Source organism: Saimiri boliviensis, chromosome 17 (genome assembly GCF_048565385.1).
Source record: "Saimiri boliviensis isolate mSaiBol1 chromosome 17, mSaiBol1.pri, whole genome shotgun sequence".
NCBI classification, from domain to species: domain Eukaryota; kingdom Metazoa; phylum Chordata; class Mammalia; order Primates; family Cebidae; genus Saimiri; species Saimiri boliviensis.
Genome location: NC_133465.1, coordinates 45,751,881 through 45,764,468, shown reverse-complemented (window position 1 = coordinate 45,764,468; position 12,588 = coordinate 45,751,881). Strand labels below are relative to the sequence as shown.

The window sequence follows — 12,588 nt, the reverse complement described above, 5'->3', positions numbered from 1 at the left end:
ACGAGGTCGAGAGATCGAGACCATCCTGGTCATCATGGTGAAACCCCGTCTCTACTAAAAATACAAAAGCTGAGGCAGGAGAATTGCTTGAACCCAGGAGGCGGAGGTTGCGGTGAGCCGAGATCGCGCCATTGCACTCCAGCCTGGGTAACAAGAGCGAAACTCCGTCTCAAAAAAAAAAAAACAAAAAACAAAGCAAGACTCTGTTAAATAAATAAATAAATAAATGAAGTGAACAGCAAGGTCCAGCTGAAGGGGGAGGGGAGAAAGGTTGTGTTGAGATGCACCTGTTGTCTTAAGGTCAAGGCTGAGGTCAAAAAGAAGCCAAGATTCTTCTTGGTGGCTTTGGGTCTGATAGTTTCTGCCTTTCTCCCAGCAGCTGCTGACAGAGAAAGGAGCAGGGTACACAGACTGACTAGAAGCTTCTGGAGCCAAGGGAGAACCTGACTTTTCATTCTGTACCCCTCTCACCAGCTGAGAAGAAAGACCCTGAATTACTTCTTTGTCAGAGAGAAAAGGAGGGGTCCTATAAAAAGTGCAGAGGCACCCCAGCCTGGGCAACAAGAGCAAAACTCCATCTCTTTTTTTTTTTTTTTTTTTTTTTTGAGATGGAGTTTTACTCTTGTTACCCAGGCTGGAGTGCAATGGTGTGATCTCGGCTCACCGCAACCTCTGCCTCCTGGGTTCAGGCAATTCTCCTGCCTCAGCCTCCTGAGTAGCTGGAATTACAGGCATACGCCACCATGCCCAGCTAATTTTTTATATTTTTAGTAGAGATTGGGTTTCACCATGTTGACCAGGATGGTCTCGATCTCTTGACTTCGTGATCCACCTGCCTCGGCCTCCCAAAGTGATGGGATTACAGGCGTGAGCCACCACACCCAGGCTCCTTTTCTTTTCTTTCTTTCTTTTTTTTTTTTTTTTTTTCAAAAGTCCATCTCAAAAAACAGAGAAGTGCAGAGGAAGGAAGAAGCAGGGGAGTAAGGTAACCCCTCTCCTGTGCCCTCTCCCTCCCAGTCTCTGCCTTCATACCACACACAGACTGCAGAACAACCCCGCTTTTTGCCAAGAGTAGGATCGGGCTGACTGAATTTCAGCTCTCTCTACCTCCTCTCCCTCTTCCTTTTCACTGGTTGCAGCGGGGAAGGAGTCTTGACCCAGCCCCACCTCCTAGAGGAACAAACACCCAGCAAGTACACAAGGGGTAGGCAGGACCACCACAGCAGCAAACAGAGCTGTGCGCGTTGAGGATGACCCAGGGCAAGTAAAGGGAGGGTGCTTATGGTGGTGCTGGTCTGTGGGGAGCTAGATGCATGCTGGGGGTCCTGATTTTGAGTCCAGCCCTGGCTTTGATGGAGTTAAGGTCACAGAGAGCAGGCAAGAGCAGGACATGGCAACTTACCTCTTAGCTTTCCCTCCGGAGCCCCAGAGGGTGGAGGGAGAGGGGGTGGAAGCTGAAACCAAGTTTTCCTGAAAAGCCTCTTTCCTTGCTTGTTTTAGCCCCTCCCAGTCCCTCCTACGCTCTGTTGCAGCTTCCTAACTCTGAGCCAAAGGGCCAGAGAAGAGCCCACTGCCCTCTCTCTCCCACTTTTCTTGGGCACAGGGGAATAAAGGTAAAGCCTAACCTGTTCTAGGAAGCTCATCTTCTACAGGGAGTCAGAGGCTGAGTGGTCAAGCTCCTGTAGTCAACCTCACTGTCCTCACTACCCAGTTTACTCCTGTGCCCATATTCTATTTTTTTTTTTTTTTTTGAGACAGAGTTTTGCCCTTGTTGCCCAGGCTGGAGTGCATTGGTGCAGTCTCGGCTCACTATAATCCCTCCCTCCCCGATTAAAGCGATTCTTCTGCCTCTGCCTCCTGAGTAGCTAGGATTACAGGCGTGTGCCACCAAGCCCAGGTAATTTTGTGTTTTTAGTAGAGATGGGATTTCTCCATGTTGGTCAGTCTAGTCCCAACCTCAGGTGATCTGCCTGCCTGGGCCTCCCAAAGTGCTGGGATTACAGGTGTGAGCCACCACACCTGGCCATTTTTTCTTTTTTTTTTGAAATGTTGAGTCTCACTCTGTTGCCCAGGCTGGAGTGCAGTGGCAGCGATCTTGACTCACTGCAACTTCTTCCTCCCAGGTTCAAGCGATTCTCCTGCCTCAGCTTCCTGAGTAGCTGGGACTACAGGCACGCACCACCACACCCAGCTGATTTTTTTTTGTATTTTTAGTAGAGAGGGGGGTTTCATCATGTTGGCCAGGCTGGTCTTGAACTCCTAACCTCAGGTAATCTGCCCAACTCAGCCTGGCAAAATGCTGGGATTACAGGTGTAAGTTACCATGCCTGGCCTCCCATATTATTTTTCTCTACCTTTTTGGTGGATTTCATGTTTCCCAGGCATCCTTCAGTACCATCGCAGGAGCTGCTTGTGGAGAAGGGCTTCCTATTTGAAGAAAACCCTCCCTAGAAGCACTGGGACTGGGAAGGAATTAGCAGGAGCAGCAGGTGACTCAGGCTCCCTCTCCCTTGGCTGCTTGAAGAAGCTTCCATCCCTCTCATGCCCCAAGCCCCAAGCCCTCTAACATGGTAGACATCCTCTCCTTGAGATCTGTTATTACTCACGGGACAGTTGCTGCTCTGAAGGCAAATGCTGGCTGTTTCTTTTCTTTTCTTTTCTTTTTTTTTTTTTTTGAGATGGAGTCTCACTCTGTGCCCCAGGCTGGAGTGCAATGGCGCGATCTTGGCTCACTGCAACCTTCATCTCCTGAGTTCTAGTGATTCTCCTGCCTCAACCTCCCCAGTAGCTGGGATTACAGGGGCCCGCCACCACGTCTGGCTAATTTTTGTATTTTTAGTAGAGATGGGAGTTCATCATGTTGATTAGGCTGGTCTGGATCTCTTGACCTTAGGTGATCCATCCGCCTCAGCCTCCCAAAGTGTTGGGATTACAGGTGTGAGCCACCATGCGCGGCAATACTTGCTGTTTCTTTTTTTTTTTTTTTTTTTTTTTTTTTTTGAGACGGAGTTTCGCTCTTGTTACCCAGGCTGGAGTGCAATGGCGCGATCTCGGCTCACCGCAACCTCCGCCTCCTGGGTTCAGGCAATTCTCCTGTCTCAGCCTCCTGAGTAGCTGGGATTACAGGCACGCGCCACCATGCCCAGCTAATTTTTTTTTTTGTATTTTTAGTAGAGACGGGGTTTCACCTTGTTGACCAGGATGGTCTCGATCTCTCGACCTCGTGATCCACCCGCCTCAGCCTCCCAAAGTGCTGGGATTACAGGCTTGAGCCACCGCGCCCGGCCAATACTTGCTGTTTCTAACCCCTGTTCAGTGTTTAACTTATTTATCTACCCACCTCCCTATTCAGAGTGGGCAGATGAAACTAGCAAGGGACTTCTGACTTTGGGCCAGTCACTTCTCCTAAGTCTCATGCTCCCCACTTGTAAAAAGAGGAAGGCTTAAGATGATCCTCGTGTTCTCCTCTGAGTAGTACTCTTCCGTGGAATTCAAATTCTACCCTCCAGCACCGAGGGGCGGGGGTGTCACTCTGCCCCCAGCCCCTACCTTATCTCTTTCCCATTACTTTAGGACCTCAAAGCACTTTCACTATTAAGTTCCCCCGTTGCCCTTTTTATTTCCCAAACAAAGGGAAATGACTCACCCCAAAGTCAACTGGAGTGGGTGGAGTGGTGTCATACAAGCAAACAGGGAGTCCATACAGACGTCCCCACCTCTGGGGCAACTCCTTCCCCTAGAGGTGTTCTCTCTTAGGGGAATAGAAGGGAAAGGGGGTCACATTTCCTTTCCTTCTCTGGACTTTGTCCCGAAGCAGACAGCAGCCTAAACTCCTGGCTCCAGGAAAATCTCCCTTCCCGGCTTCCCTCTCCCCAGTCACCAGTAACCTCAGGACGAGGTCAGTCCCGCAATCACGTGAAGCCCTCACGTTTGCAAGGTTTGCAGAAAGGGCCTCTTAGCTTTGATCTCCCAGAGAGCAGCCAAGCTTGCCAGTTCCTCCCCAGAAATTCACATGCCCCTGCCATACAGGCTTTCTAAACACGCCACCCTGACTCTTCAGCGCACCCCACCCTACCCCACTCTCAGCTCCTCCCAGGTTCCGGCAAACGCTGTGCAAGGCAGAAAGGGGAAAGCACGCAGTCCGCCCACTTTGTCAGTGGACTACAAATCCCGACAGTCTTGTTGCTGCGCAGGCGCACGGAGCTCAACGTGCCGGCTGTTGGAAAGTGTGTCACTGGGGCACGAGGCGCTCCCTAGGATCACATGGTACCTGCTCCAGTGCCGCGTGCGGCCCGGGAACCCTGGGCTGCTGGCGCCTGCGCAGAGCCCTCTGTCCCAGGGAAAGGCTCGGGCAAAAGGCGGCTGAGATTGGCAGAGTGAAATATTACTGCTGAGGGAACGTAGCAGGGCACACGTCTCGCGTCTTTGCGAATCGGTGCCCCGTTTCTCCCCATCACCTACTTACTTCCTGGTTGCAACCTCTCTCCCTCTGGGACTTTTGCACCGGGAGCTCCAGATTCGCTACCCCGCAGCGCTGCGGAGCCGCCAGGCAGAGGCACCCCGTGCACTGCAGATACCTGACCCTCCTTGCTACCTTCTAGCCAGAACTACTGCAGGCTGATTCCCTCTACACACTCTCTCTGCTCTTCCCATGCAAAGCAGAACTCCGTTGCCTCAACGTCCAACCCTTCTGCAGGGCTGCAGTCCGGCCATTCCAAGACCTTGCTGCAGGGTGCTTCGGATCCTGATCTTGAGTCCCGGCGTCGGCTCTCCGCCCTTAGCCAGTGCTCAGCGGGCAACAGCGGCGATCGCAACCTCTAGTTTGACTCAAGGTCCAGTTTGAATGACCGCTCTCAGCCGGTGAAGACATGACGACCCTGGACTCGAACAACAACACAGGTACTGGGATTCCTTTACTATCCATCTTCTTTTCACTGTCACTGTCTCCCCATCTGCATCTACGCCTTATAACAAGAGGAACTTTGTGAGGGACCGGGGACTCCCTCGGCCCAGAGATTTGCTAACATGCTGCGGGCCTTTAGTGTGGGATTTCCAGAGCGGGTTGTTCGGGCTGGGAATGCTCCCAGAAACGCCCCATCACCACCCCTCAGAGTCCCAACGCTCCCTTAAGCTTCGAATCCCGTGGCGGGAGGAAATGGAGAAGGGGTACGGTGGTGAAGCGAAGACTTTAGGGAGACTAGGAGCTTTGGGACAGTGACCCGAAATGGCTCCATCTGTCCACTACCTGCAGCTGTGGTATGCCTGGCCTCAGAAAACGGACCCCCTTCCCTCTTGTCTTCCCCTTCCTCTAGTTCCTGCAGGCGCGAGGGAATCTGAGAAGCAGTGGCGCGATCGGGGCTCAGGGAAGGAGGGGCTAGGGGAATCGGTCGTATCTCACAGGGGAATCCTCAGTGACAGGAGGGAGCGACACTTGAGGAGTCCGGAGCGTGGTGCCCAGCCCGAGGGAGGGCACCTACAGGGCCCCGGCCGCCGGGAGGGCTCACATGGCTCTGGAGCCGGGCCCACGTGCTGCGTTTGTTTTCATTCAGCAGAAGCCGTGGCCGCCACCCCATTGGTCGTTGCCTCCCGGCCTGGTTACATAATGAGCTCCGCCCCCCCGGTCGCCCCGGCAACGCGTGTTCCCTTCTCTCCTCCCCTAGGTCGTCCCGGCCCTGCTAGTTTTCGGGGTCCTGCCCAAGACCGGGTCGCCAGGGAGGGGCGGGGAGGAGGCGGGGCTATGGCTCTCGATTGACGGGAAGCGGGGAGGGCGGGGCCTCGAGTTCCGGGGTTCCTCGTTGGGGAGCCACGTGCGAGAGGCACACGTGGAGCGGGGACGTGAGGCCGGCTGAGGGCCCAGCTCCCGCCCTGCCCCGCCCCGCCGAGATCTGGGTGAAGCTGGGCTGACTCACCGCCCTCGCCTGCCTCTTTTTCCGGTCCGCCTGCCCAGCCCGCTCCCCACCATGACCAAAACAGAGTAACATGGAGCCATCCCTGACCTTTCATGGCCTTCTGCTTACACTCCCTAAGGAGACCTCACCCCAACCACCCTCACTCCTTTCCTCTTCACTCTATTTGCACCTGCTTCACTGTACTGCATTTAGACTCAGCTTCGCCCCATTCCAAATTCTCTGTTCCCCAAGCTTCTCTTTCTTTAGTTCTGCGGGCACTGTCTTCCCCCGACCTCCACCAAAAAGGCTGCAGTTTGCCTACTAAGGGCTCCCCAAAGCAGCTGCATCCCACAATCATAGCTGAAATGATACTGTCCTGTCTTGTCTCACAAAAAGGAAAACTGAGACCCAAAGAGGGGAGTTGATGTCCTCTAGGTCACAAAACAAGTTGATAGTGATGGGTCTAGACCTAGACTCTTTTGAGTGTGTCCCTCACTTCCACATTGGAAGCCTCTGCATGAAGGTCTCACTCCCTTTTGGGGGATGGGTGAACTAGGTCAACTTCATTTACCACCAACTAATGATTCCATCCCCCACCTCAGCCCTGAAACTGGGAGCTGATGTGTTGTGCAACTATTTTCCAAGGAGCTGGGTTCACCCTGACCAACCTTGAGCTATTTTAGGGCCGCCCTGCCCAGTTTAGTGTGTGTCAGTGGGTGAGCAAGACATGTGCCTCTGCAGACACAGTGGCATGGCGTGTGTCAGCTCACACGTGTCCTGGAATCCTCGGTTCTCCCACCCCGCCCATGGCAGGCCAATCTAGGTGCTTGGCAGAGGTGTGGCAATTTTTCTCCTGCTAATACCACGGGAGCACAGCCACCTGGTTGGCAATGTAACCAGAGGGTCAAAGTCCCTGAGTGGCTAGAGAGCCAAAGTCGTTGTTACCAGGCTGAGATCTCTGAAGGGGGAATTTTAGAGCCCTAGGCTGGATAACTTGTACTTCCACCTCCTGGAACTCGCACCGCTAAGTCCTTTCTGGACACAGAGATAGAGTCCGCTGTGACTCACTCTTTTAGAGGCCAGGGGAACCAGGCTGGGCAGATTCCTTCCCTTCAGTTCCCTCAGAGAATATATTTTCCAGACTAGGGGGCATGTAACCGTCTTTCTTTTGTAAGACAAGACCTCCACTCTCTTTACTGTTGACTAGATATTCCTCCATGGTCCATGGTCTCATCCCTGGAATGATCTTAGCGTTAAAATCAGCAGCTGGGTTTTTGTTTTTGTTTTTGGAAGTTTGGGCACTGTGAATGGTGCTCAGCTGCTCATCCCATACCCCGATCTTCCAATGACAACTAAGTCATTAGCTGCAGTCCATATTCCCAAGGAAGGCACATAGGGAAGTTGGGCACATATGGGAGATGCCACAGGGGTCAAGCCTCACACTCAAAGCAGGAGCTGCACGTGTCCCACAAAGGGTCATGGGTGTTGTTTGGCCATGCCGTGTCTACTGTGTGTTGGGGAATTGCTTATTAACTTCAAGATTAGGGGTTCCACTTGGTAAACTGAGTGGCCAGCAGTTTTGCGGAGACAGGTGGGGATGAGCTCAGTGGCACCCTAGGTCCGGAGACATGGCAGCTGACACCCCCTTTCCTTTTGTTCTCCCTCCAGGTGGCGTCATCAGCTACATTGGCTCCAGTGGCTCCTCCCCAAGCCGAACCAGCCCTGAATCCCTCTATAGTGACAACTCCAATGGCAGCTTCCAGCCCCTGACCCAAGGCTGCCCCACCTACTTCCCACCGTCTCCCACTGGCTCCCTCACCCAGGACCCAGCTCGCTCCTTTGGGAGCATTCCACCTAGCCTGAGTGATGAGGGCTCCCCTTCTTCCTCATCTTCCTCCTCCTCCTCCTCCTCTTCCTCCTTCTATAATGGGAGCCCCCCAGGGAGTCTACAAGTGGCCATGGAGGACAGCAGCCGAGTGTCCCCCAGCAAGAGCACCAGCAGCATCACCAGTGAGTACCTTTTCAGCTGACTCGGAAGGGAAGCAGGCCCGGGCAGATTGGGAATGGGTTTTCCTGTGACGCAGGTCTCACCAGGGCCTACTCCAGCTTCAGGGATTTCTCCTAGGGTAGCACCGGCCCCTCTTCAGCCCAGTCTAGTCACTCCAGTGCCCCTCGACACCGGAGTTCCTCTTTAGCTTTTCCCTCTTGGGATCTCCCACCCAGAAAGCCTCCACACCTCTGGCCCCTCAGCCTGGCCTCTCCTGCTCACCTGCTGCCCCTCTCTTCCACAGAGCTGAATGGCATGGTGCTACTGTGTAAAGTGTGTGGGGATGTTGCCTCGGGCTTCCACTATGGCGTGCATGCCTGTGAGGGCTGCAAGGTGAGGCGGGCTGGGGGTAAGGGCAGGGGCAGGTGGCCTCCTCTCCCTGGACACAGAGGTGCAGCCATGATGGAGGTGGTCACTAACCGCCCCCGCCCTCCAGGGCTTTTTCCGTCGGAGCATCCAGCAGAACATCCAGTACAAGAGGTGTCTGAAGAATGAGAATTGCTCCATCGTCCGCATTAATCGCAACCGCTGCCAGCAGTGTCGCTTCAAGAAGTGTCTCTCCGTGGGCATGTCTCGAGACGGTGAGGCATCTCCACATCCTCCTGCTTCCTTCCGCCCAAAGTTTCTGAATTAATCCCTCCCTTTTAAAGAGTCCCAAATGGAGACACATTATACTATGAATCGCATTTGCACAGGGGATGTCCATCCTTCATCTGCTTGGGTCAGCATAAACTTGTATCCCATTGGTCCCTCGGGTCACCTCCTACCAGCAATCCCTCCTTGGGAAACCCCCTTGTTGGGTGCGGCCTTGCTTGTTTTAGTTTTGATGTGAAACCCCAAGCCTTCAGGGCCTTGCCCTTTCAGGAGGAAGGAAGGAAGATAAACACGTGAGTGTGGTGGAGAACTTCCTGACACTGTTATCCTGTCGCAGCTGTGCGTTTTGGGCGCATCCCCAAACGAGAGAAGCAGCGGATGCTTGCTGAGATGCAGAGTGCCATGAACCTGGCCAACAACCAGTTGAGCAGCCAGTGCCCGCTGGAGACTTCACCCACCCAGCACCCCACCGCAGGCCCCATGGGCCCCTCGCCATCCCCCGCTCCGGTCCCTTCACCCCTGGTGGGCTTCTCTCAGTTCCCGCAACAGCTGACGCCTCCCAGATCCCCCAGCCCTGAGCCCACAGTGGAGGATGTGATATCCCAGGTGGCCCGGGCCCATCGAGAGATCTTCACCTATGCCCACGACAAACTGGGCAGCTCTCCTGGCAACTTCAATGCCAACCATGCATCAGGTAGCTCTCCAGCCACCACCCCACATCGCTGGGAAAGTCAAGGCTGCCCGCCTGCCCCCAATGACAATAACACCTTGGCCGCCCAGCGTCATAATGAGGCCCTAAATGGTCTACGCCAGGCCCCTTCCTCCTACCCTCCCACCTGGCCTCCTGGCCCTGCACACCACAGCTGCCACCAGTCCAACAGCAACGGGCACCGTCTATGCCCCACCCACGTGTATGCAGCCCCAGAAGGCAAGGCACCTGCCAACAATCCTCGGCAGGGCAACTCCAAGAATGTTCTTCTGGTAAGAGCATGGGGGCGAGTGGTAGGTCGGGAGGACTTGGCAGAACGGACTTAGCGTAGGGCAGCTGGGTGTTCCTGGAGGCTGATTGTGGGGATTTCCTCTTCCCAGGAGAGAATGTCTTGTCTTGCATGGGCTCTGCCTGGGAACCCCTGATCTCTACCTGGCACCTGATTGCTCCTTTATCTGAAAGACTCATCCTCCAGAGCCACAGCCCCTAGCCCAGGCAGAATCTGGGGTCCAGCTTGGCTTGGGGAGTCCATCTGACCCAGCCTGGCTGACCCTCCCTTCCCTCCCCAGGCATGTCCCATGAACATGTACCCACATGGACGCAGTGGGCGAACGGTACAGGAGATCTGGGAGGATTTCTCCATGAGCTTCACGCCTGCTGTACGGGAGGTGGTAGAGTTTGCCAAGCACATCCCCGGCTTCCGTGACCTTTCTCAGCACGACCAAGTCACTCTGCTTAAGGCTGGCACCTTCGAGGTGAGTGACCGTTTATGCTTCCTGCTTTTGTTTGTTTTGAGACGGAGTTTGGCTCTTGTCACCCAGGCTCGGTGCAATAGTGCAATCTCCACTCACTGCAACCTCCACCATCTGGGTTCAAGTGATTCTCCTGCCTCAGCCTTCCGAGGAGCTGGGATTACAGGTGCCTGGCACCACGCCTGGCTAATTTTTGTCTTTTTAGTAGAGACAGGGTTTCCCCATGTTGGCCAGGCTGGACTTAAAACTTCTGACCTCGTGATCCACCCACCCCGCCCTCCCAAAGTGCTGGGATTACAGGCGTGAGCCACTGTGCCTGGCCAAAAAGCACTTCCTGCTTTTTTTTTTTTTTTTTTTTTTTTTAAGACGGAGTTTCACTCTTGTTGCCCAGGCTGGAGTGCAATGGCGCGATCTCGGCTCACCGCAACCTCCGCCTCCTGGGTTCAGGCAATTCTGCTGCCTCAGCCTCCTGAGTAGCTGGGATTACAGGCACGCGCCACCATGCCCAGCTAATTTTTTTGTATTTTTAGTAGAGACGGGGTTTCACCATGTTGACCAGGATGGTCTCGATCTCGTGACCTCGTGATCCACCCGCCTCGGCCTCCCAAAGTGCTGGGATTACAGGCTTGAGCCACCGCGCCCGCCACTTCCTGCTTTTGACCTTGGGAAGGATCCGGCAGGAAGCCTTGGTGTCTGGGGTGGGCTGGACCTCTGAAAGGTTTTGGAACCCAGTATCTTTGTCCTTATAGCCTCTGATTGGTGGAAGGGGCTAAGCTGCTGCCGCTGCCGCCTCTGGATTGCTGGGACTTCTGTCATCTCAGCTGGAATTTAATCACAACCCATTACACTGAAGCACCCATTCTAGACAAGAGCAGATTAACGTTGGCGAATGCCTTGCCCAAGGTCACAGGTAGTGACAAAGTTGACACTCAGATTCAGGCTGATTAGATCCCAAAGCCATCCTTCCACCTGGGCTCCCTCATTGCCCATTCAGAAACAAGCTCCACTCCACTGAGAAATGGAAGGCAGCACCACTAAACCCTTTGGCAAACTACAGGGGCAATTGGCCAGCGCTCCTCCCACTCCACCCAGGATGACGGTTCCTGCCCCCCGCCAGGTGCTGATGGTGCGCTTTGCATCATTGTTCAACGTGAAGGACCAGACAGTGATGTTCCTAAGCCGCACCACCTACAGCCTGCAGGAGCTCGGTGCCATGGGCATGGGAGACCTGCTCAACGCCATGTTTGACTTCAGCGAGAAGCTCAACTCCCTGGCGCTTACCGAGGAGGAGCTGGGCCTCTTCACCGCGGTGGTGCTTGTCTCTGCAGGTAGGTCAAGCTCTCACCTGACCCGGGGGAGGAGGCAGACGCAGTTCAATTCAACACACCTTTTATGGAGTACCTACTCTATGCCAGGCCCTGCACCGGGCACTGGGGATACAGACATGATTCAGACACAGTCTAGCTTGGGAAACAGACTCATGCCCAACTAATTATAAAACAGTGAGATAAGTGTCACAGTAGAAGCATGAACCAAGGAAGCACAGACAACTATTTCTGCCTGGGGGAGCTGGGGAAGGAGGTGACACTTGAGTGAGGCCTCAAAGGACAAGTAAGATGTTGCCAGGCAGAGAAAGGGGGGAAGGGCATCCCAGGCAGAGGGCACTACAGAGCAGAAAGCAAGGGAGCCGGGCCACGTTCGGCATGTTCAGGAAGGGACGGTGGTCTTGCGGGATGGGAGGTGACCAGCCCTGCTGAGCCCACGCTCCCAGCATTCGGGCCTCTCCTGCTCTTGGGGCAGAGGCCTAGGAGAAGGTGTGGCGCGCCTTCTCCTTCCCCATCGGCCCTCTGGGGGGCTTCAGGGAGAGGCTGCATTGCCTGCCAGGTCCTCGCAGACCTCCGGTTCCTCGTCAGAGGAGCTCCGGGAGTCCGCCTCACTGCTGTCGTCTTCCCCACAGACCGCTCGGGCATGGAGAATTCCGCTTCGGTGGAGCAGCTCCAGGAGACGCTGCTGCGGGCTCTTCGGGCTCTGGTGCTGAAGAACCGGCCCTTGGAGACTTCCCGCTTCACCAAGCTGCTGCTCAAGCTGCCGGACCTGCGGACCCTGAACAACATGCATTCCGAGAAGCTGCTGTCCTTCCGGGTGGACGCCCAGTGACCCGCCCGGCCGGCCTTCTGCCGCTGCCCCCTTGTACAGAATCGAACTCTGCACTTCTCTCTCCTTTACGAGACGAAAAGGAAAAGCAAACCAGAATCTTATTTATATTGTTATAAAATATTCCAAGACGAGCCTCTGGCCCCCTGAGCCTTCTTGTAAATACCTGCCTCCCTCCCCCAGCACCGAACTTCCCCCTCCTCCCCTATTTAAACCACTCTCTCTCCCCCACAGCCCTCCCCTGGCCCCCTGATTTGTTCTGTTCCTGTCTCAAATCCAATAGTTCACAGCTGAGCTGGCTTCTGTGGTGTGTGCTCGTTTGGGGGGTGGGGTGGAAATACTGCCAAGGCTGGGGGGGGCCACCTCTCCATCTGGTCAGTTTGTGGGGTGGGTACTCTGCCAGCAGATGGGAGGATATAGGGAAACAGCACACAAGTCTAAGGG

The 12,588-nt window shown here is 54.8% G+C and overlaps 1 protein-coding gene across 1 annotated transcript; it reads left to right on the top strand.

The window, feature by feature from the left end:
• The first annotated feature begins 4,257 nt into the window (after positions 1–4,257).
• NR1D1 (nuclear receptor subfamily 1 group D member 1) lies at positions 4,258–12,438 on the top strand. The gene is made up of 8 exons (XM_003942830.4): positions 4,258–4,899; positions 7,557–7,898; positions 8,180–8,268; positions 8,372–8,516; positions 8,867–9,510; positions 9,808–9,993; positions 11,108–11,318; positions 11,948–12,438. The coding sequence occupies exons 1-8, from the start codon at positions 4,869–4,871 to the stop codon at positions 12,145–12,147; spliced, it is 1,848 nt and encodes a 615-aa protein (XP_003942879.1). The 5' UTR covers positions 4,258–4,868; the 3' UTR covers positions 12,148–12,438.
• Positions 12,439–12,588: the final 150 nt, after the last annotated feature.